Source organism: Dermochelys coriacea, chromosome 8 (assembly GCF_009764565.3).
Source record: "Dermochelys coriacea isolate rDerCor1 chromosome 8, rDerCor1.pri.v4, whole genome shotgun sequence".
Classification (NCBI taxonomy): domain Eukaryota; kingdom Metazoa; phylum Chordata; order Testudines; family Dermochelyidae; genus Dermochelys; species Dermochelys coriacea.
This window is the reverse complement of record NC_050075.1, coordinates 109,033,055-109,057,405: the sequence shown is the minus strand read 5'-3', so window position 1 is coordinate 109,057,405 and position 24,351 is coordinate 109,033,055. Positions and strand designations below refer to the sequence as shown.

Genomic DNA, 24,351 nt, shown 5'->3' with positions numbered 1-24,351 from the left:
GGGTGAGGGGTCTGGAGGACTGGGGGGGAGGAAGGGCAGCGGGTGAGGGGTGGGGCAGACTGGGGAGGAAGGGCAGTGGGTGAGGGGTGGGGAGGACTGGGGGGAGGGAGGGCAGCGGGTGAGGGGTCTGGAGGACTGGGGGGGAGGAAGGGCAGCGGGTGAGGGGTGGGGCAGACTGGGGAGGGAGGGCAGCGGGTGAGGGGTCGGGTGGACTGGGGGGGAGGGAGGAAGGGCAGCGGGTGAGGGGTGGGGAGGACTGGGGGGAGGGAGGGCAGCGGGTGAGGGGTCGGGTGGACTGGGGGGGGAAGGAGGGCAGCGGGTGAGGGGTGGGGCAGACTGGGGAGGAGGGCAGCGGGTGAGGGGTGGGGAGGACTGGGGGGGAGGGAGGGCAGCGGGTGAGGGGTCGGGTGGACTGGGGGGGAGGGAGGGCAGCGGGTGAGGGGTGGGGCAGACTGGGGAGGAAGGGCAGTGGGTGAGGGGTGGGGAGGACTGGGGAGGAAGGGCAGTGGGTGAGGGGTGGGAGGACTGGAGGACGGAGGGAGGAAGGGCAGTGGGTGAGGGGTGGGAGGACTGGAGGACGGAGGGAGGAAGGGCAGTGGGTGAGGGGTGGGAGGACTGGAGGACGGAGGGAGGAAGAACAGCGGGTGAGGGGTGGGGAGGACTGAGTGGCAGAGACACAGTGGGCAGGGCAGCCACATTTTCAGATCATGGTGTCCATGCCCAGCTGCTACCAGCTGCACACACAGGCCAGGGCTGTACTAAAGGGTAAAGGTGACAAGCTGCCTTGCATTAGCCTAGGTATGAAGTGTCTTCTCTTAAATTTGGCTCCTAAGAGTCTCTCAGTTAGTTAGCTGAGTTAGTCATGCCACCTCCCCGAGAGGCGTGGAGTCAGCCTCAGAAACAACTCTGACATTATAATCAAAGGGGCTGACAAATGAGGTGCTGTAGTCATCATGAACAAGTCCGATCATGAACAGGAGGGTGCCAGGCAACTGTCCAACACCACATTCTACAGACCATTATCTTCTGATCCGACTGAAGAATACCAAGAAAAACTACACTGTCTGCTCAAGAAACTTCCCTGCTATATCACAGGAACAAATCTACACAGACACACTCCTAGAGCCCCGACCAGGGATATTCTATCTGCTACCCAAGATCAATAAACCTGGAAATCCTGGATACCCCATCATCTCAGGCATTGATACTCTTATAGCAGGATTATCTGGCTATTTGGACTCTCTCCTCAGACCCTACGGTACCAGCACTCCTAGCTATTTTCAAGACACCACCGAATTCCTGAGGAAATTACAATGCATTGGTGATCTTCCTGAAAACACTATTCTGGCCACCATGGATGTAGAAACTCTTTACATCAATATTCCACATGAGGATGGACTACAAGCTGTCAGGAATAGTATCCCTGATGAGGCCACGGCACACCTGGTGGCTGAGCTTTGTGACTTTATCCTCACCCACAACTATTTCAGATTTGGGGACAACTTATACCTTCAAGTCAGCTGCACTGCTATGGGTACCTGCATGGCCCCACAGTATGCCAACATTTTTATGGCTGACTTAGAACAACGTTTCCTCAGCTCTCATCCCCTAGCTCCCTCCTCTATTTGCACGACATTGATGACATCTTCATCATATGAACCCACGGGAAAGAGGCCCTTGAAGAATTCCTCCTGGATTTCAACAATTTCCACCCCACCATCAACCTCAGCCTAGACCAGTCCACACAGAAGATCCACTTCCTGGACACTTCAATGCAAGTAAGTGATGATAACATAAACACCAACCTATACCGGAAACCAACTGACTGCTATACTTACCTACATGCCTCCAGCTTCCATCCAGGACACATAACATGACTCATTATCTACAGCCAAGCCCTAAGATACAACCGCATTTGCTCCAATCCCTAAGACAGAAACAAACACCTACAAGATCTTTATCAAGCATTCTTAAAACTATTGTACCCACCTAGGGAAGTGAGGAAACAGATTGACAGAGCGAGACGGATACCCAGAAGTCACCTACTACAGGACAGGCCCAATAAGGAAAAGAACATCAGAAGGCCATCACGTACAGCCCCCAGCTAAAACCTCTCCAGAACATCATCAACGATCTACAACCTTTCCTGGAAAATGATCCCTCACTCTCACAGACCTTGGGAGACAGGCCAGTCCTCGCTTACAGACAGCCCCCCAACCTCAAGCAAATACTCACCAGCAACTACATACCTCACCACAGAAACACTAACCTGGGAACCAATCCCTGTAACAAACCCCATTGCCTACTCTGTCCACATACTCTACTCTAGCAACACCATCAGAGGACCTAACCACATCAGCCACACCATCAGGGCCTCATTCACCTGCACATCTACTAATGTAGATATATGCCATCATGTGCTAGATATGTGCCAGCAATGCCCCTCTGCCATGTACATTGGCCAAACTAATGTATCCCAGACAGTCTCTAAGTAAAAGAATAAATGGACACAAATCAGAAATCAGGAATGGTAACATACAAAAGCCAGTAGGAGAACACTTCAGTCTCCCTGGACATTCAATAACAGATTTAAAAGTAAAAAGAAAAGGAGTACTTGTGGCATCTTAGAGACTAACAAATTTGAGCATAAGCTTTCGTGAGCTACAGCTCACTTCATCGGATGCATTATTTGTTAGTCTCTAAGGTGCCACAAGTACTCTTTTTTTTTTTTTTTTTGCATCCGATGAAGTGAGCTGTAGCTCACGAAAGCTTATGCTCAAATTTGTTAGTCTCTAAGGTGCCACAAGTACTCCTTTTCTTTTTGCGAATACAGACTAACATGGCTGCTACTCTGAAACCTGAGATTTAAAAGTAGCCATCCTTCAACAAAAAAGCTTCAAAAACAGACTTCAAAGAGAAACTGCAGAGCTACAATTCATTTGCAGACTTAACACCATTAATTTGGGCTTGAATAGGGACTGGGAGTGGCTGGCTTACTACAAAAGCAATTTCCCCTCTCTTGGTATTGACACTTCTTCATCAATTATTGGGAGTGGACTACATCCATCGTGACTGAATTGGCCTGGTCAACACTGGTTCTCCACTTGTAAGGTAACTCCTTTCTCTTCATGTGCCAGTATATTTATGCCTATATCTGTAATTTTCACTCCATGTATCTGAAGGGGGTGGGGGTTTATCCACGAAAGCTTATGCTCAAATGAATCTGTTAGTCTTTAAGGTGCCACCGGACTCCTTGTTGTTTTTGTGGATATGGACTTACATGGATACCCCTTTGAAGCTGTAGATGTGATCCAGAGGGATTTTCAAGCTGGCAAACTCACCAATACTGCTAGGAACCTGATATATGGACTTTGAAGTCTTTGTATGTATGTAACTGCTTTACCATTTAACATCTCTCTTCTTGTTCTTCCTTTTTACTTTATAAATGGCTGGTATTTTGGGTAAGCTCCAAACCTATACTGACCTGGTAATTTGGCTGACCCTTTTGAGGTCAGAAGAACATTTTGCATATGTGAGCAGAGTTTAAAATAACTTCTCACTGTACTGGACCTAGGAGCTGACTGGGGGCCAGAGACTGGAATGCAATAAAGGGAGCTGTGTGATTTCTTTTTTTCCTTCTTGATAACCAGTGTGGGGGATCAGAAGCGCAGTTTGTGACTTGTTGGGAGGTTTAACTTCAGTGTTACCCACCAATCTTGGGAGTATCTGCTCTCCCTTTTGCAGCCTGCCCTGACCTTGGCATTACCAGTGAGGGCTGCCCCAGGCACCATGGGTCACAGACCTAGCCTAGGGAAAACTGTTGGACAAATAAGGGGCTCTAACCAATAACCTCTCTCTGAAATGGGACTTTGATACATTTTGATTAGGATTGTTTTGCAGTTTAGTTTCAAAATGCTCTATTTTGTTTTGGATTTTTTTCTGTGTATTTTAATCAATAATTCTCCAAATTTTGCCATTAATTTTCTAGTGTGTTTGCCATGGAACTAAGGCCTGGTTTACACTTTAAAATTTGTAGCAGCAAAGCTATGTCAATTAAGGGTGTGGAGGTTTTATGGGTATAAGCCCAAATGTTACATACACTTATACCCTCATAAAAGTGCTTTTGCCAGTGTAGCTTATTCTAGTCAGGGAACCTGTATAAGCTATATTGACAGAAGCTCTTCTATGCCAGTAAAGTCTTCATCTACACTAGTAGTAGTTGCTAGTCCTAAGCAAGCCACGTTCTCTGTACTCAAAACACCAAACCATGTTGTACAGTGACGGGTCATGTTAACACCTTTGACTCTGAGCCCATTTATTCCATCGGAATTAACACATCTCCCGTCAAACACAATTCACGTGATTCTAGGAGCTGGGACTTTAAAGAAAACACCAAATATCATGAGTCATGATAAAATCAGGATAGTTGGCACCAATGCTTTCCCAGTAGTTAATTATGTTGGAACAAGCCAGACTGGGAAGGCAATTTTAAGAGTAGAAACAGACTCACTTTGAATCCCAGCCCTGTAATTCTCTTTCTGATGGAATCATGCTAAGGGGAGATGGCAGGTCAGAGATGACGTCAGAATCGCAGGTCTGTGGGAAGAGGGGATTCCAGCTGGGGATAGTTAGAAATCCCTAATGGTGTCCCTAACCCCCTAAAAGGTGGCTAGTTTCTTAGTGGTATCCATCCTGGATTTTTTTCCCAAAGGATTAAAAATTTCAGAACCCTTTGTTTTAAGGAGTGGAGTATTAACCCCAGTGTTTTGGCCCAGTTCTAATTCTGGGACTTCCATCCTGTTCCATTAATCTGTTTGATTATTTAATATTTGCATATAGCATTCTACAGAGGAAACAAAGACATAAGGAGTGTAACCCCCAAGGAGATTACACAGATTCCTGGGACCCTGTCTGCTGGCAGCTCAAGGAGAGGCACACTGTCCCTGGCAGGGAAAGGGAGCCAAGGCAGACTCAGGGAGTTGAGACAAGGGGAGAAGCCATGTTGGAGTGAGTCTGGAGCCAGCCAGGAAAAGGGCAGGACTGGCTGTGTGGGGAGCTGGTGAATCCCAGGCCTGCATGCAGGGTTCCCCCTGAGAACAGAACGCTGAGGATCTGACAGCAGATCCCTCAGCGGGGTTTTTCCTTCCCCACTGAAGATTCACAATTTGTAGAGTTTGCTAGGAAACTTCCCCAGCCAGGCTGAGTTCGCCCTCCAGCTCCCTAGGTGAGAACAGTCACCATATGGTCAGCGCTGCTCACGTCTGCTAGTCCAGGGCTGCTGCCTGCACACTGTATGTCTGGAGGTTGGGCTAGGAGACTACAGTTTGGATGTTAGTGTAGTTGTGTATCCTACTACACCAGGAGCCCTGCACCCCTTTGTGGTGAGGGGAAATCCTGGGACTGACATAGCCTGACTCCTGCCTGAAAAGGATCCCTGCCAGCAGAGAGCAGCCCCTCTGCAGTGACTGAGGAGTCCAGAGTCATCTTCGAATCTGAGGATCATTCATGGAGTTTGTGAGTGCACCATCTTTTAGTTAGTCAGGTAATTTGTTTTGGGGACCTCCTACTCCCTGAACTGTGTCCTCAAGCCAGGGAGTAAGAGTTTGAGGATTTTATAACTTGCTGCATATTACACCTGTGGAAGGATTTACCACCTTCTCCCACTTCTGAGTCCTTTGGGCTGTATTGAACCTAGTCAGCCACCCTGCTAAACCACTGTAAAGAAGAATTTTGTGGTTATAGGTCATCAAGGGCCGCAGCAAAGTATGCGTAGCAGTGGGACACTAATTTTACATTTGCTACATCAAGTCATGGGTATTGTGATGGGGCAAGGCCAGATAACTATAGAAAAGTAGTCCTTTTGGGATCTGGGAAGTGGGCGGGCGAAGCCCATCCACTGCTAAAGAATTCACCCCCAGCCTAGAAGGAAGATCCACAGGACCTAGATTCCAATTAATTTCAGGGAACAACTAATAAAATAACAGGGACAGGGGTGTGGTCAAAGGGTCAAACGAAGGGAACTGGACGGGGACACCGAGCAGAGAACCCCAGACAGCGCCTGCTGCTCCTCAAAGACGTCAAGGGAGTCAGAGGACGCCGCCCAGAGGAACTCTGCCCGGATACGTGAACAGACCAAGGATCGGAAATAGGCCCCACAGTCACAGGAGACTCCCATCGGCCAACCTCCTCACTCTGGTTTTATAGATGGCCATTTTAGCTAGGGTCAGGAGGAGGTAGACCAGGAGGTCCCGTGACTTTGTGGAGCTACAGATAGGGAGTGCATAAATGAGAAGGTGAGGGGAAAAGTGCAACCAAAAGTGTAATAAAATATTGGTGAGGAGCCGGAATAAGGGCTGTAGCCTGGCACACTCCAGGTATATATGTGCCAGGGTTTCCCTCACGCCGCAAAGGGGCAGGTGTCTGGGATTAAGGTGAACTGTGCCAAGTACACGCCCTTGCTCACGGCTCCGTGAAGGAGCCGCCAACTGACATCCCCGGCGGGTCTCGGGACTAAGGTGGAATATAGGCTGGCCCACCGGGGCTCCTCACCCTCCAAAGGTGGCAGGAGTTCCCGCCATTTTGTATCGGGGCGGGACACGAGGGTGAAGGCATGAAGGGTGTGGAGCAGGAGCGTGTAGAGATGTTTTCTTCGCACGGTTTGAAAGCAGACTGGCTGCATCTCGTGCAGCCGGCTTCCGGTGAAGGGGTCGGTTCGGTCCACAGGGCAGGGGTCCAATTGAAAGGTCTGGCGGGCCTGGGGTAGCGAGTGTGCGGGGCATGTCCTCGTGCAGGACCCGGTCGAGATAAACCCCAGCAGCGGGCGGCAAAGCGGCCTTCACCTCCTGAAGTATGCGCTGGAGAGTACAAGGTCAGGAGGGCCCCATGCGCTGAGCGAGCGTCAGGGGATCCAGACAGTCTCCTCGGTCATAGTCCAGGAGGTCTCCGACTCTTGTAACCTCTGCCAGGACCAACCTCTGGCGCACCGAGCGGGAATCCGCCACCTGCACACGGAGCTGGGGGTTGTGTAGCAGGGGCTCCGCGAGGAGATCTGCCTCCTCGGTGGCCGCCACAGACCTGGTCGTTGAAAAAAGTTTCCAGGTCCGGAGGAGGTCCTGGTAGGAGACCGGCAGCCTGGAGAGGTCTCGCGGAAGACCTCTCGGATGGAGATAAAGGAGCTGCCGGTCGTATCGAAGCCCTCGGAAGCGGCGCAGGAAGGCGTGCGCCACTATGCTCCATGCCGGACTACCTGCACCATAAAGGAGCCTCTGCAGGGTCTGGAGGCGGAAGACATGGACTTGAGCGAGCAGACATTTTAGGCCCTGCCCTCCCTCCTCCAGAGGTAGATGAAGAACCTCTGCAGGGACCCAGTGCAGTCCTGACCAAAAGAACTCCAGAATCGATGTCCGGAGGTTGGCCAGGAAAGCCGGGGCCGGGACCAGAGTGTTGAGCCGGTACCATAGAATCATAGAATCATAGAATATCAGGGTTGGAAGGGACCCCAGAAGGTCATCTAGTCCAACCCCCTGCTCAAAGCAGGACCAAGTCCCAGTTAAATCATCCCAGCCAGGGCTTTGTCAAGCCTGACCTTAAAAACCTCTAAGGAAGGAGATTCTACCACCTCCCTAGGTAACGCATTCCAGTGTTTCACCACCCTCTTAGTGAAAAAGTTTTTCCTAATATCCAATCTAAACCTCCCCCATTGCAACTTGAGACCATTACTCCTCGTTCTGTCATCTGCTACCATTGAGAACAGTCTAGAGCCATCCTCTTTGAAACCCCCTTTCAGGTAGTTGAAAGCAGCTATCAAATCCCCCCTCATTCTTCTCTTCTGCAGACTAAACAATCCCAGCTCCCTCAGCCTCTCCTCATAAGTCATGTGCTCTAGACCCCTAATCATTTTCGTTGCCCTTCGTTGTACTCTTTCCAATTTATCCACATCCTTCCTGTAGTGTGGGGCCCAGAGCATGGACAGGACTAGTTGATTAAGCACTAACGCTCTCCCTCGAAGGGAGAGGCACCGGAGTAGACCTGTCCATTTCCGGAGCTGCTCTATCACCCCGCCCTCTAAATTCTGCCAGTTCTCCGGCGGAGAGGGATGCGTGGCAGAAAGGTAAACGCCCAGATAGAGCAGCGGACCCGTGCTCCACTGGATGGCCTGAAGCGCGGGTGGGAGGGAGCTCGCATGCCGCCAGTCCCCTACCACCAAGCCAGAACTCTTGACCCAGTTGACCCGCGCGGAGGAGGCTGCCAAATAGATGGCCTGGCAAGCCTCCACCCTCGCCAAGTCGCCCGGGTCCTGGACCACAAGGAGCACGTCATCAGCGTACGCCGACAGGACCGGCCACAGCTCCGGCTCCCGCAGCACCAACCCTGTCAACCTCCTTCGGAGGAGACAGAGGAAGGGCTCGATCGCCAGAGCGTACAGCTGGCCTGAGAGGGGGCACCCCGCCGTACTCCTCGCCCGAAGCTGACCGGTTCGATCAGGGTCCAGTTGAGCCTGACCAAACACTCTGCGGAGGCGTACAGCACCCGGAGAAAATTCACAAACCTGGGTCCGAAGCCAAACGCTTGTAGAGTGCTCAGGAGATACCCGTGATCCACCCTGTCGAATGCCTTCTCCTGATCTAAAGACAGGAGGGCAAACAACAGACCATCCCTACACCCAAGTTCCAATAGGTCCCGGACCAGATATAGGTTGTCGAAGATGCTGCGGCCCGGGACGGTGTAGGTCTGCTCTGGGTGGACCATGTCCGCCAGCACGGACCCTAGCCTCAGGGAGATGGCTTTTGCCACGACTTTGTAGTCCGTGCTGAGGAGCGAGACTGGACGCCAATTTCATAAATCGCGGAGGTCCCCCTTCTTCGGCAATAAGGCCAGCACGGCTCGCTTGCACGAAAGAGGGAGGACCCCGCTCTGCAAAGACTCAGCCCAGACGGTGACTAGGTCTGGGCCCAGGACGTCCCAGAACATGCGGTAGAACTCCACGGTCAGCCCGTCCATGCCCGGAGATTTATTGGTGGGCAGGCGACGGAGGGCTTCCGAGAACTTGGCCAGAGTGAGAGGCAGCTCGAGCCGGTCTCGGTCGCCCACGCTGACCTTCGGGAGCTCCTCCCAAAGCACTCTGCAAGCGTTAGGATCGGTCGGATTCGGGGAGAAAAGGCTTGCGTAGAAGGCTCTTGCTCTCCCGCACATCTCCACCGGATCCGTGAGGGGGGTGCCATCTTCTGCCAGTAGGCAGATGACATGTTTTTTAGCCCCTCTCTTTTTCTCCAGGGCGTAGAAGAAGCGGGAGCCGTGATCCATCTCCCGAAGGAGACGGATGCGGGATCGAACAAAGGCACCCCGGGCCCGATGGTCCTCGAGGGTCCGGAGCTCCTCCCGCTTCTCCCGGCACGCTCCGCAGAGGGGTGGATCCTCGGGGCTGGCGGCCAGACGCCTCTCCAGCTCTAAGACCTCCCGTTCCAACTGCTCTATCACCGCGTCCCTCCGTCGGCTGGCGCCCCGGGTGTAGTCGTGGCAGAAGAGCTTGGCGCGCACCTTCCCTAGGTCCCACCACCTCCGCGCCGAGGGAAAGGCACGCCGCTGCCCTCGCCAGGCCAGCCAGAACTCCCGGAAGGACGCCACGAAGCCCGCATCCTCCAGCAAGCTGTTGTTAAAATGCCAATAGGCCGGCCCCGGCCTCTCCGCGCAGAGGAAGGCTGTCACGGTGGCTATATGATGGTCAGAAAATGGGGCCGGCCGGATGCTGGAAGAGTGGGCTCGTGAAAGATGAAAGCGTGATAAATAAATACGGTCCAACCAGGAGTGGCGCGACCGATGGGCCTCCACCCGGACAAAGGTGAACGTGGAAGTGTCATCCGGGTGGTGGTCATGCCAGACGTCCACCGGGGAGTGGTGTTCGACTATCTCCTGGAGGACGGCGACGGCGGCCGGGCTCTGCTCAGTCCCCGAGCGGTCCCGCTCCTCAAGGGTGATGTTAAAGTCCCCTCCCAGGACCAGGCACTCCTGAGGATCCAAGGTTCCGAGGAAGGCGGATGCCTGCTGATAGAATTGCAGCCGCTCCAGGCTCGCTGCTGGGGCATAGATGTTGACGAGGTTGACTACAAGCCTCTGCATGCGGACCCGGAGGTGCAGCAGGCGGCCCGGCACAGCCTTGGCGACCCCCAGCACCTCGGGCCGTAGGTCAGGGGAGAACAGGGTCGCCACTCCAGCCGTACGAACTGTGAGGTGGCTAAAGTAGACCCTGTCCCCCCAATCCAGCCGCCAGCTGTCTTCGGCGGTCGGATCCCTATGGGTCTCCTGCAGGAAAACCACAGAGTACCTCCCCTCCCGAAGGAAGGAGAGCACCTGGGACCTGCGGAGACCCATCCTACAGCCGCAGGTGTTCAATGTTGCGATGGTAAAGGGTGCCATGAGGAGGGCTGGGGGGGATCCTCGCCAGCAGGGATGCTCGTGGCTCCCGGCGGGCCGCGCAGCAGTCCGTGACCCACCCCGTAGGTGAGTGAGGAGTCACGGAAGAGGCGGACCCGCTGGTAGGCCGCGGCGCCCTGCCTCCCGGTCCTTTTCCCCTCCCCCATGAGGGCCCTTGCGGCCCGGAGGATTTGATTAAAGTCCCCCCATCGGTGGAGGGCAAGTTGGACTTTGTTGCGGGAACCACGGACGTCTTCTAGAAACTCCCGCAACTCCTCTCGCAGGACATAGGGGCTGGGGTTACGGTCTGGTTACTCCCCGACGGGGCCCTTGCTACAGCCCCGTGGCCCACCGAGACGGGCAGACAGGGTGTGGACCCCCGACGGGGCTCCTGCTGGGTTGACCTGAATGCTGGGGCGATAAGGGGTGGCGGAGGGAGGATAGCAGCCCCTGGTGGGTCGGGACGGGTAAACATAAAGGGCGCTCCCTGGGAGTCATCTGTTGGAAAGGGGAAGGAGACAGTCCCAGGGGCGACAATAACATCTCGGGAGGTGGACAGGATAAGGGCAGGGGCAGGGGTAGAGGTGAGAGTCTGGGCGGGGAGCGGGCTGTCAGTGATGCCGGGCACAAGCTCTCTGGTGGATTTGGCAGCCATGGCATCAGGAGGTGGACTCTTTTCTGTAGGGCCCTCTCCTGGGAAGGAGGTCGAATGCTCCTCACCAGTGAGGAGTGCCCCTGGTGGTTCAGGTCCCGGCCGCGTGGCACTGGCCGTCACCTCAACGGGCTCGGCGGCTCTCAGCGGGGTGCCCTCTGCAGCCGGGTTGATGGAGGAGTCCAGGGGCTCCTCGGAGGTGGGAGTGGAAGCAACGGTTAGGTGGAGGGAACAGGGGAAAGGGGGGCTGGAGTGAAGTCGCCCAGATCAAGGCCCGCTGGCATAGGGTCGAACTCCCCCTGGGTGACCGGGGTCAGACTCAGGGCCTCGATCTCCTCATATATAGATGGGAAATTGTTTTCTGCTGCCCCGGGATTCTCCCCGCCGGCACCTGATGTGACGATTGCTTCGGGGCACACTGGGGTTTCAGATGGTGCCTCGGGGGTCTTGGAGGAGAGGGACTCCCGTGGAGGGGAGATACCGCCTTCCAGTGCTGCCACGTCTTCCCCAGCCGGCTCTGGTGGATGGAGCACACCCGTGGGTAGAGCGGAAGGCTCGGCATCAGTGCCCCCCTTCCTGGTCTTCCGGGGGGCCTCCGTGTCAGATGGGAGGAGCGGAGCTTGAGCCTTCCGCTTGCCCCGCTTCCCCTGGACTAGGGCCCAGCCCTCCATGGCATCATCTGGGGGCTGGCTAGCAGGGGTTGTGTCAGGGGGCAGAAGCGATGGCTCAGGGACTTGAGGGGGTAACGGTGGAGCAGCACAAGGGAGGGAAGATTCCCCTTGGGGCGGGCTCGCTCCCATGCCCGGCGGTGTCCCTGCCGCACCCTCCTCCACAGGCCCCGCCAGATTGCAAGCAGCGGGGGCGGGCCTCTCCCGCTCGTCTGGGCATAGTTGGGGAGGTGCCCCTTGGCCCCGAGCGGGAGCAATGGTGGACTGGAAAGGAGGAGGAGTGGTTTCGGGCGCCGGGCAGCCAGGGGTGCCGGCGATGACGGGGCCGGTGCCCTGCCGGGGCTCGGGAATCCCGGATGCCCCTCCTTGCCAGGCCAAGGGGCAGTCCCTCCGGACGTGCCCCATCGCCCGGCAGAGGTAGCACCGGGCCTCCCCCGTGGAATAATGCACCCGGTAATGGGCCTCCTGGTAGGGGACTAGGAAGGACCCCTCCAGCGCCTCTCCGTCACGCGCCGCCGGCGGCAGTTGAAGCTGCACTTGCCAGCGGAACGAGAGGACGTGACGAAGGGCGGGGTCTTTGTAGCCCAATGGGAGAGGCCTGATGACAGAGATGGGCTTCCCCAGGGTAGAGAGGGCGGGTAACAGGGCGGCATTGGGGAGAAAGGGAGGGACGGAGGTCAGAACCAGGCGGACGCCCAGGTCCTCTAGCGGCTCTAAGGGGACGAACACGCCCCCCACTGCCAGGCCCTTCTCCACCGCCTCCTGGGCGGCGGCCTCTGATGTTAAGAAGAAGACGACCTTGCCATACATTTTGGAGGCCGCCACAATGGCCGTGGGCCCCACCACCCTCGCCAACGCCCGCACATAGGACTCCACGTGGGGCAAGGCGGGCACCAGGAGGCAACGGACGCCGTGCTTCCTGGTCATGGTGGGAAAGGAGCCCCGGCTGCTATAGATGGTAGCAGAGCCGGTGGGCTGGAGAGATGACGTAGCGGTAGGCAGGGGGGCTGCTGCCACCTGGGCATATGCCCTGGGGGCCAGGGGAGGGACACTCGCAGAGCTGGTGGAGGGAACAGTGGGGAGGGACGCCCCAGCCGGCGGTGGGGTCGGGGCATTGGGGGCAGCCCCTGCCATGGAGAGCCTGGTCTTCTTAGCGGGGCCCTTCCCCTTCTTCTCCCCTGGCCCTTCCCGCCGGCTGGGGGGGCTCCCCCCGAATAGATAGACATGGCAGCAGTAGAGGTCACCCCAATGCCTGTCGCTGCTGGTGCCCCAGCGGAGGCGATGGCAGATGGTTCGGCAGCGGAGGTAGAAGCTTGGGGGGGTGACGGAGGGGTAGGTGGGGGAGGGGGAGCTCGGGTTGCTGGAGGGGTCCCACCCATCTCATCCACCGCCATCATGAGCAAGGAGGGAAGGGGGGACACCAGAAGGAGGAGGGGAGAGGGGAAGCAGGTCGACCACTCCTCCCTGCTAGGCTGCGGGCAGGGGAGGAGGGTGCCAAAAGGGGTGGGCTGGACGGGGGGCAATCGGGTTAGGGGTCTGTCACCGACACAAGGTGGAATTCCGGCTCCTCTTGGTGCACTAGGGGAGGGGGGGATACAACAACATTGGGGGTGCAGTGCAGAGGGTTGCAACTAAAATGGGGAATTGCACAAGCGCATGGGAGGGGGCATGGGCACACGGAGCGAGGGGCGGAGCGAGGGGCTAAGCGGTCTGGAGGTAGAACAGGGAAACCAAGGGGCTAGCTTCAGAGGCGGGGGCAGGGCAAACAAACAAAGGCTGCAGAAGGAAATGGGCGGGGCAGGTAAACAAACTGAAGCTAGTAAGGGGGGCTGGAGCAACAGAGGAGGCAAAGCAAGTGGCAAATGGGGCAGGTAGTAAAGGGCAAAGCTGGGGGGTAGGCAGTCCGGGGGGGGCACATGTGCCCATGTGCACTTGCATGAGTCTTTTTTTGGCTGGCTGCTGCTGCTGGCCCAAAGGGTGGAAATAGGGCGTGGCAAGCCAAGCAAGCAGCTGAGTCCAGAGGCAGGAGCTGAGGCAGATGGTATACAGCCAGTGGGGGTGGTGGAGGAGGCAGCGGTGGTGGTAATAGTGATGGGGATTGGGGGGGGACACACAGATGGATCAGGGGGCAGTTCCACGCCACACCCCTTGTGTCCCTACAAACACAGTCAAAACCCCCACCACAAGACCACAGTTTGAAAATTACTTAGTCTTAGGGCCCCCTCCACGGTGGTCTGCAAAGTCTCTAGGTGCTGCCCCACTGGCAGATGATCCTCTTCTTCTCCTCCTCAGGCTTCAGCAGCTCCAGGCAGTGGCCTCTGCAGCAGCAGCAGCAGTTTCAGGAACTCCAGGTGGTGGTCCAGGCAGGCAGAAAGGACCCCTCTCAGGTGGTGGTGGTGGTGGTGGTGGTATCCATAACAGCAGTGGCTGGGGTCCCTCACTCCTCCTCTCTGGGGAGTGGGCTAGCAGTCCCCCCCCCCCCCCGGGGCTGCAGTTGGAGCAGTAGCAGCACCCGAGAGTGGGAGGTCCAGCAACCAGATAGCAGAGAACAGGGGTGGGGTGTCTGGCCCAGCCAGGGGAGCAGCTGGAGCAGCAGGGAGAGCTTAGGTCCTATCAGCAGCAGGAGGAGTAGCAGCTTCCCACCTCTCTCCAAGGTGGAAGGCTATGAGAGAGAGAGAGATTCGTGAAATTCGCTCCAGGCTAAACAAATCCCTGGTACCAGGTTAAGTGAAATGGCAGCTGCTCCAGGTCAATTAAGACACCTGGGGCCAATTAAGAACTTTCCAGAAGGCAGGGAGAAGGCTAGGTTGATTGGGACACCTGAAGGCAATCAGGGGCTGGCTGAAACTAGTTAAAAGCCTCCCAGTTAATCAGGTAGGTGTGTATGTCAGGACCTGTGGGAAGAAGTTGTATGGTTGGAGAGGCTGAGTAGTATACACCATATCAGGCACAAGGAAGGAGGCCCTGAGGTAAGGGTGAAGTGGAGCTTGAGGAAGTGAGGGCTGCTGTGGGGGAAGTAGCCCAGGGAATTGTACATGTCATGTTTCTAAAAGCTCAGCTACCATAGCTGATACTATTAGGGTCCCTGGGCTGGAGCCTGGAGTAGATGGTGAGCCTGGGCTCTCCCCCTGCCTCCCATTTGTCCCCTGATTAATCACTGAGACTGGGAGACAACAGAAACTGTGCTAGGAAGGATAACTTTTCCTCACCTCCCTCGCTGGCTTATGATGAAAATGGCTCAGTAGACTGTGACCCTTGTCTCTCTTGAGAGAAGGGTTATGTGGAGGGTCACAATGAGCCTCTGAGGCTAGTGATATCCGCCAGGAAACGCGGGACCCATGGAGGCATGGACAGAGCTTTGTCACAGTATTTTCAGAGTGGGTACCAGTGACCCTAAAAATAGTGTTTTATCCTGTTGTGTTGTATTTGTCTCCTGTTTAATATAATTATTGTATTGAATATATAGTATGTATTTGTGTTGTTTTTTGGAAGTTTCCAACTATCTGGCAAGTAAGTGGGGATTACCCTGTAGTTAGAATTTTCCACCCAAGCTGCCCTGGTGACCTCGCCAGAAAGGAGCGAGGGGGGTGGAGGCACCACCAAATAATTTCATGGGGAAAAAAGAAAGAAGATACACCCTGCTGAGTGGGTGGTGGGATCCAAAAGAACCCAGACCTGTAAGCAGATTAGCATTAAAGGAGGTAACCAGGTGGAGAGGGGGCGCTACAGGAATTTATGCTGTTCCACATGTATCACACCTGGTAACACTGGCAGGGAAGAAGGGATTTTTCACAAAATAACGAGAGAAAGCTGCTTGTCTTCACCCTGCACACAAAGTTTAAAAAAAAATGTGTATTTTATTAGGTTGACACATGCTTGTACAGTTTCTACTAGGCCAAGGATTCTCCTTTTCCTCCTGTTCTCTTAAACAGATGGCTGCCTTTCACCCTTGATGAAGCATCCCCACAGATGCAGCCTGTAAAGCTGGGACCCTTCAGGATAATGATAGGAATGAGGATAACATCACTGTGTGTTAGAGATTTCATCAATCTGGTTTCAAGACTCAGTAGCCAGTTTCTACTGCAAGTGCTGGGCCTTGTAACCAGGAGGGCAGCCAATCAAAAGGAATAAACCCAAACAAGGTCCAGCTCTGAAGTGGAAGGAGCCATGAGAGTGACCTGTGACACATGCTGTGCAGCCACATACAGTCAGGTTAAACAACAGAGCCCGTTTGGCACCACAGCCAGACACCTTCCCAGATGCTCCACTTATAACTGTCCCTGGCTTTTCCCCTCCTATGGCTTCTGAGCTCTCATATGACTTAGGATCGGAGAGCAGGCTTGATACACAGGTTAGTGGCTTTGTCATGTTGATGGGTGGTACCTCCCTCTCCAGAGCAGAGTCACTGGAGGCTGCAGAGAGACAAGGTCTCATGGGGGATGTTCTAGCCTTTGTCTTCTCTGTGCAATGTCCCCAGACTCAGGAGTATCTGTGCTGATGTGTGTCCGTCTCAGTGCTGGTCTTCTGGAGCTCTGGCTCAGGCAGGCGTGCGTGAGGCTGGTGCTGAGGATGGGGGTCTCTCCATGGCCTCATGCTAGGAGCAAAGGCTGCACCAGGCTGGCTTTCACTTTGCTTTATGGCATTTCAAATACTGAAGCAAAAATGTACAGATGAGTAAAGAGCAGTTTGTTTTCAGTGCCAAGACAGACCTCCCTGCACTTTGGGTTATACTCTTCCCTAGTGTAACACCATTGAAGTTGGTGCTGTTACACCAGGGATAAAATTGGACCCTAATAGCTTCCCAGTAAGCTCTGCTCGCATTAACTCCTCTCCCATGCCGACCCCTTCCTCATCACACCCTTCTCTCATGTCACTTCTCAGTTCCTTTTTTCATGTTGGCCCCACCCCCCAAGTTAAACAGTGGAAGCTAAAACAAGAATAGTGATGACTCAGTGGAGAAGGAAGGCTAGGAGTAGAGGTGGAGGTGGGCTGCTGAGGGCTGAAATGACAGGCCAGGAGTCGAAAGCCCTGGCCCCAGAAGATGAAGAGGGACAGCTGGGAGGGGAGCCTGGATGAAGTCCCAGCCTCAGAGGGAGAAATGTGGCTCCAATTCGTCTTCCTTCTGCATCTGTTCACTTGGCTGGATGTAGTTATCTTCAATGAAGCCATCATCATCCTCCAGTTGCAGCCCAGCAGCACTAGGTATGGATTGGTTCTCCCCCCAGGCAACCCCCCTTTCAACATGGCTGCCCCCCATCGAGCTGGTGTCAGGCAGTGGCTGGTGGCGGTAGCTGGCAAAGTTCATGTGGAATAATTTGCACTTTGCAGCCAGTGCAATCAGGATGGAGATGCCAACAGCTGATACAAGGAAGCCCACCAAATATGGCCAGCTGTTCCCTCCCTTCCCTGAAGGTGAGGTAGTGGTTGCTGCAGTGGTGATTGCTGCAGAGGAAAGAGAGATGGAGTAGTTCAAGGAATCCCCATGTCTCACCAGTATCTTCCTGATGGGTGAGGGATTGGCAGGCCCTACTACCATAGACATAGGGTGAATACTTGGGCTGATGCTCCATAAGCCACAATGGTGCTGCTTATGGTGCCTATCAGAATGGTACCATTTTATACCCACTTCACATTCTCTTTGCATGGGTGCAAATGATTGCATGGTGAATTGGGCCCAGTGTGTTCAGAACTGTGATTCTGAAGTTGCCTGTGCTGTTTAAATTTTCAGCCTAACAGAAAACACCATTAAAGCATGTACAGCTCTGTATGAAAGGAAATCGAGGGTTTAATTATTAAAGGGGAACAAGAGAGTTTATATATTAGTGAATTTGGAAGAGTTACTAATAGTTAACACCCTCAAACACTTTTTCTGAGATAATTTGGGTTGGTGACACACAATCCCATGTCTGGGAGACAATTTACCAAGGCTTTGTTTAGGTTAGGATTTAAAGGTATGTTGTTTGGCTCCATCTAATTAAAACCTTAAACTTTAGTCAAGACAAAGCAAATTATTCTTTAGCAAGTGCAAGCAGCACAAGTTAAAGTCTCAGCGGAGCAAGTGTTACAGTAAAATTTGCTTTGTCTTTAGCTTTGAAGGTTTTAATTAGATGGATCCAGATAATCTAGCACATCTTTAAATCCTAATTTTGGCTATGTCTTCACTGTTAAAAATAATAAATAAGTGAGGTCAGTCACAGGCAAGGGTATAGCTTAGCTGCCTTGTGGTAAATACTACAGTGCCTTGTTTCTACTAGGATTTTAAGGTGGGATGGTTAATGTGCCTTAGTTAACACTTTTTTGGGGCGGGAGGGGGACAGTGAAGATAAAGCCTAATAAAATTGGGAATGAGCAACAGGGGATGGATCACTTGATGATTCCCTGTTCTGTTCATTCCCTCTGGGGCACCTGGCACTGGCCACTGTCAGAAGACAGGTTTCAGAGTAGCAGCCGTGTTAGTCTGTATCCACAAAAAGAAAAGGAGGACTTGTGGCACCTTAGAGACAAACACATTTATTTGAGCATAAGCTTTCATGAGCTACAGCTCACTTCATCGGATGCATTCAGTGGAAAATACAGTGGGGAGATTTATATACATGGAGAACATGAAACAATGGGTGTTACCATACACACTGTAACGAGAGTGATCAGGTAAGGTGAGCTATTACCAGTAGGAGGGGGGGATGGGGAGGGGGGACCTTTTGTAGTGATAATCAAGGTGGGCCATTTCCAGCAGTTGATCTCTTCTCTCCCCCGCCCCTCCACTGTTCTTCAGAGGTTCCTGTCAACTGCTGGAAATGGCCCACCTTGATTATCACTACAAAAGGTGCCCCCTCCCCCCCCCCGCTGGTAATAGCTCACCTTACCTGATTGCTCTTGTTACAGTGTGTATGGTAACACCCATTGTTTCATGTTCTCTGTGTGTGTATATAAATCTCCCCACTGTATTTTCCACCAAATGCATCCGATGAAGTGAGCTGTAGCTCACAAAAGCTTATGCTCAAATAAATGTGTTAGTTTCTAAGGTGCCACAAGTCCTCCTTTTCTTTTTATCAGAAGACAGGATACTGGGCTAGATGGACCTTTGGCCTGAGTCAGTAGGGCCATTCTTATGCTCTTACGTTATGTTCTTATAACTTGAATGTAAAGTGCCAGGATTTGTGTAAATGGAATAATCCTGAGAAAAACAAAAGGGTGGTTCTACACTCTGTTGAATGGAATATAGGAATTTGCAAATGTTTTGTCAAGGAAACAGTATGGTGAGGAAGGAGTAATGTTTTGTTTCATTTAATTAAATACTGAGAAGCTGTTAAATAGCAGCTGTTCATTGGAATAAGTGGTGTAAACTGCCACAGTTTTGCTAATTTCAGAATAGCAGCCGTGTTAGTCTGTATTCGCAAAAAGAAAAGGAGTACTTGTGGCACCTTAGAGACTAACAAATTTATTAGAGCATAAGCTTTCGTGAGCTACAGCTCACTTCATCGAATGCATCCAATGAAGTGAGCTGTAGCTCACGAAAGCTTATGCTCTAATAAATTTGTTAGTCTCTAAGGTGCCACAAGTACTCCTTTTCTAGTTTTGCTAATGTAAAAGGTTTCTCTCAAGTGCTAACACTGGGTAGGTTCTGACCTTTTTGAAGAACTTTCTTCTAAAATCCTAGAAAGGGATAATCTGCAGCTCAACATAAGGTCTTGGGGGAGGGATAGTTATCCTGCTCAGATGGAAAGAGATCATTCAGATTTCATAAGTCTCCCACTAACTAGCCTCTGGGCTCCTGTATTGGTTCCCATCATGTAGTATCTGAGTCTCGAATAGTTTTGATGAGGTTAACCTTTATTTTGTTCTGTAAAATTACCTGGTGCTTTATCTGACAAGGAAGCATTTCTTAAATGCAGCCACCTGGGGCTTTTCCTGTGGCCACAACATCCTCCTGGGCGGTGATGAGGAGGGCACAAAACATCATCCCCTCTCCCTCCCTCCCTGTTGCTCCTGGATGTCCTGCCCTGCACCGCCTCTGGAGACAGGTGGGGCACAATGCTGCAGGAGCAAGGTGAGTTCTTGACCCACCATGGGTGGAGGGGCAGTGGGGTTTGGGTGGTTGTGCAGCAGGCTCCACCAGCAGGACTTTGAAGCCCCACAGCCAGGCTCCCAGGAGCAGATCCCCAGCTCCAGCCCCACACTCTGGCCTCTAACCACCAGGGGCTTGGGTGGTTGTGCAGCAGGCACCAACCTCTGGCTCTGCAGCAGCGGTGCTCGCCTCCCCACCCCCCCGCCATTGCCCTTGGTCCCAGCTTCCTCCCCCTCCAATCTCCCCCATCCAGCCTTTTATTTGTCCTGGTGGTTGCTGAGAAAAGTTATATGAAAAACATGTAAGTATCACTTTTCACAGCACACTTAGTAGGTAGCTGGGAGGCTGTGATAAGTGATATTAACAAACATACAAATATCACTTTTCACAGCATTCTTTTTAATTATTGAGTCTGCAATAAAAAAAACCCTACATAAATAAATTACAATGATTTGGACATGTATATGTGCATATTTATTTGTTTTTCCTAAAGTTAATTTAAGTATTTTAGGAAAAAGTGTCAATGTGGCCACCAGCAAGAGTTGGTGGCTGCACTCTGACAACAAAAATTTTGTTGTGAAGACCCCTGCTCTAAGAGTACATCTGTACCGCAATTAGACACTCATGGCTGGCCTCTGCCAGCTGACTTGGGCTCAGGCCAAGGAGCTGTTTAATTGTGATGCAGATGTTCCAGCTCAGGCTGCAGCCAAAGTTCTGGGACCATTGCAGGGTCCTAGAGCCCAGCCTCCAGCCCAAGCCCAACATCTACACCAGAACTGAACAGCCCCTTAGCCCGAGCCAGTTGACACCGGCCAGCTGTGGGTTTTTAATTACGGTGCAGACATACCCGATATGACTGTTACAGCCCTTGTCCCCAGCCAGGACACCACGCACTCACTCTGACAAAGTCCAGAGCAGAGCTCAGGGAGCATCTCCAGCTATTGATGCTGCCAGGAATGTTACTTACATTGAAGAGGAATACAAATCTAGCAGAACAGAGTGAACCAAAATCTCACGATGGGTTAGGTAGGAGGCAGAGCAGGAATTCAGACCTCTCGTACTGGATCAGTGGGGTATATACTTTGGGAATATGCCAATGATAGGAAAACTGATTAAATAGGGAGCTAGAGCGTTCACATGGGACCAGAGTTCCTGTAGCCGCACAACTTACTGTCATTTCTCTGCACTGTGGCCAGCAGTTTTCTTCTGACTGAAAGTGGAGTCTGAGGAAACCACTGTTTCCTCCTGCAGCCCAGATCCTGAAAGTTCAGGGTCTTGACCTCCTGGCCCTGGAGTTCTGGTGGGGAGGCACAGAGTACTTGCACACCTAGGAGACAAAACCTGACTCAGTTGCAGGAGGAGGGGCTCCACCTTCCCACCCATCCTGCCATCCCCATTTTGGAGGGAGGTCTTTACCCTTGCTCCTTATTATATAAAGGGCACAAGTGAGTGCCCCTGCTAATGCCCACCCACTTAGCCTGTTCTCAGCCTCTAGTGAAACCTAATGGAAGAAACAAGAGAAGAAATCACTAAATATGGAGCCATCAGCAACAAACAAAATTAGGGGGAGGAGTTGCTGTGAGTGTGAGCTGCCTGTTACCTGTAATGCACCAAATACCTTTAGGCTTGGTCTCCACTATAGGTAAGGTTGCCAACTTCCTGCTCACACAAACCTGAACACCCTTGCCCTGCCCCCTGCCCTGCCCCTTCTCTGAGGTCCCACCCCCAGCTCACACCATTGCCACCTCTCTTTGTTCACTGGGCTGGCTCGGGGTTGGGATGCAAGAGGGGGTGAGGGCTCTGGGGTGCAGGAGGGGGCTCCAGGCTGGGGGGTGGAGCCATGGGGTTCAGCCTATGGGAGGGGGCTCCAGGCTGAGGCAAAGGGTTGGGATGTGGGAGTGTGGATTCCAGGGTGGGGCCAGAAATGAGGGGTTCAGGGTGCAGGAGGGGGCTCTGGGCTGAGGGTTGGGGCGGGGGCTCTGGCGGGGGGTGCAGGCTCTGATGTGGGGCTGGGGATGAGGGATTCGGGGTTCAGGAGGGGGCTCCAGGCTGGGGATGAGGGATTTGGAGTGTGGGAAGGAGCTCTGGGCTGGGGCAGGGGGTTGGGATCCAGGGTGTGTGTGTGTGAGGGTTCTGGCTGCGGGTGCTGACTCAGATGGAGCTGGGAATGAGGGGCTTGGGGTTTAGGAGGGTGCTCTGGGCTGGGACTGAGGGGTTCAGAAGGTGGGAGGTGGATCAGGGCTGGGGAAGGGGGTTGGGATGTGGGAGGAGGTCAGTAAATGCAGGCTCCGGGCAGCGCTTACTTCAAGCAGCTCTTGAAAGCAGTGGCATGTCCCCACCTCTGGCTCCTATGCAGAGGCACGGCCAGCTGGCTCTGCACACTACCCCCTCCTCAGATGCCATCCTCACAGCTCCCATTGGCCATGGTTCCCTGCCAATAGGAGCTCCAGAGTCAGCTCTTGGGAAGTGTGCAGAGCCCCCTGGCTACCCCTATACGTAGGAGCCGGAGGAGGGACATGCCGCTGCTTCTGGGAGCCGCACGGAGCCACGGCAGGCAGGGACCCTGCCTTAGCCCTGCTTCGCCACCAACCAGACTTTTAACAACTCGGTCAGCAGTGCTGACCGGAGCTGCCAGGGTCCCTTTTTGACCAGGTGCTCCGGTCGAAAACCAGACTCCTGGCAACCCTAACTACAAACGTAGGTCGACATAAGGCAGCTTAAGTTGACCAAGTTCTGTAAGCATCTACACTACAATGTAGCTCCCACCAATGTAAGTCGCCTGCTATATCGCCTTAATAACTCCAAATCCGCAACAGGCGTAGCGTTCAAGTTAAGATAGATAGGGCGATGCAATGTCAGAGTAGACACTGAGTTACTTACATTGCTTTTTGGCTGTCAGCCCTGCATGGGGCTCACAGCCAGAGCCCCCCGCTGCCTAGCACTGACAGCCTCGGCTGTGAGCCTTGAGGTGGGAGCTTAGGCTGTGAGCCCCGGGCAGCGAGGGTGGGAGGGGGGAGTGGGGTCTGGCTGTGAGCCCCCCACACTGCCCCACTTAAGTCAGTGCAAGCACTCCTGGTGAGGATGTGCACCATCAGCAGAAGGAGGGTAGCATGGACATGAAAAACCACAGCCTGCATCCAACGAAGTGGGTATTTACCCACAAAAGCTTATGGTCCAATACGTCTATTAGTCCATAAGGTGCCACAGGATTCTTTGCCGCTTTTACAGATCCAGACTAACATGGCTAATTCTCTGATGCATGAAAAACCACAGTAATTTCTGTGGTGGCTGCATGATGACCTAACATAGATCAACTTAATTTGTAGTGTAGACAAGGTCTCACATTGTGATAGAAATGTCAATAGTTAAAGGGACACCGTCACCGTGAAATCTAGTCCCTTTCAAAAACCGGGCTCTGAGGTTTGAGGTCCTGCTCCCACTGAAATGGATAATAGGAACTGTTGAGCGGTTAGCACTTTTGAAATCTGGCCATTTATTCAGGTGCCTAAATGTAGATTAGGAGGTGAACTTTAGGTGCCCATTTTCCAAAATCTTAGCCAAACTGGAAAAAAAGCCTTTTCTCCAATGAATGATTTCTAGGAATCTTGGGCATTACTTGTAACCACAATACATAAAAACTTTCAGAGTGATTTTTAAGTTGATGTCCCTTAAAAAAGGATTAGAGAAACCCTAGAAAACAGTCTGCTGGAAATAACCTGCATTAATCAGAAGAGATGGAATAAAAGGGACCAAATAGGTTTTCTACATCTGTTACTCCTATAATCCTTCCCTGAACCCTTCCAGGGCATTTACCCTTCAGTCCCTCCTCTTTACCCATGGTAGCCCTGCCTCAGTTCTTCCCTCACCTCGTCTTTGTTGTTGCCATTGCTGGAAAGGATACATAGAGCAATTACAGACCCAGGGGTTCTCCTGAAGCAGGACCTGTTGGGTTCTTTCCATCAGCTGCAGGACTAGTGCATCCACAGAGAGCAGATCATTGTTCCGCAGATCCAGATGGACAAGGGCTCCGAAGGCAAGGAACACAGGCAGCTGCAGAATCTGAAGCTTATTGTTTTTCAGGAGCAGCGTGTCCAGGTTTCTCAAACCCTGGAAAGCTTCTGGGTGAAGGTGGGAGATATTACAGCTGCTCAAGTCCAGCAGATGAAGTACCCAGAGGTTAGAGAAGACTGCTGGATAGAGTGTGGGAATGATGTTGTAGGAGAGGTTTAGGGCATGCAAAGAAGGGAAGTGTATCAAGAAAGTCCGACTTCTGGGCATTGCCAAGGAGTTGAAGGAAAGGTCCAAGCTGGTGATGTTTCCAGGAAGGGAATCTGGAGTGTGTAGAAGGCTCCTTCCACTGCAGTCAGCCCATCCCTGAGAAAATATTGTCATCTATATGAGAGATTCTCCAGTGAGACTCTCAAAAATTTCAAACATAATTCATTACTTTGTTTGTTGCAGAGTTTGAGAGAAAAACAGAGAAAATTTTAGGAACATAAGAGCTAGCAGAGCAGATCACACCAATGATCGTTTTAGCCCAATATCCAGTCTCTGAC

General features: G+C 52.9%; 1 protein-coding gene across 2 annotated transcripts in view; it reads right to left on the bottom strand.

Annotated features, from left to right (window-relative positions):
- LOC119860602 (E3 ubiquitin-protein ligase TRIM56-like) overlaps positions 1-23,817 on the bottom strand; it is a 28,410-nt gene extending 4,593 nt beyond the window's left edge. The window contains exon 1 of one of the 2 annotated variants that reach the window (XM_043491331.1): positions 23,662-23,817. In XM_043491331.1, the coding sequence (XP_043347266.1) occupies positions 23,662-23,681 (20 nt within the window). In that variant the 5' untranslated portion in view covers positions 23,682-23,817. Of the gene's footprint in view, positions 1-20,966; positions 20,987-23,661 lie in introns of those variants that run through there. The other variant, XM_043491333.1, reaches the window with a different exon arrangement.
- Positions 23,818-24,351: the final 534 nt, after the last annotated feature.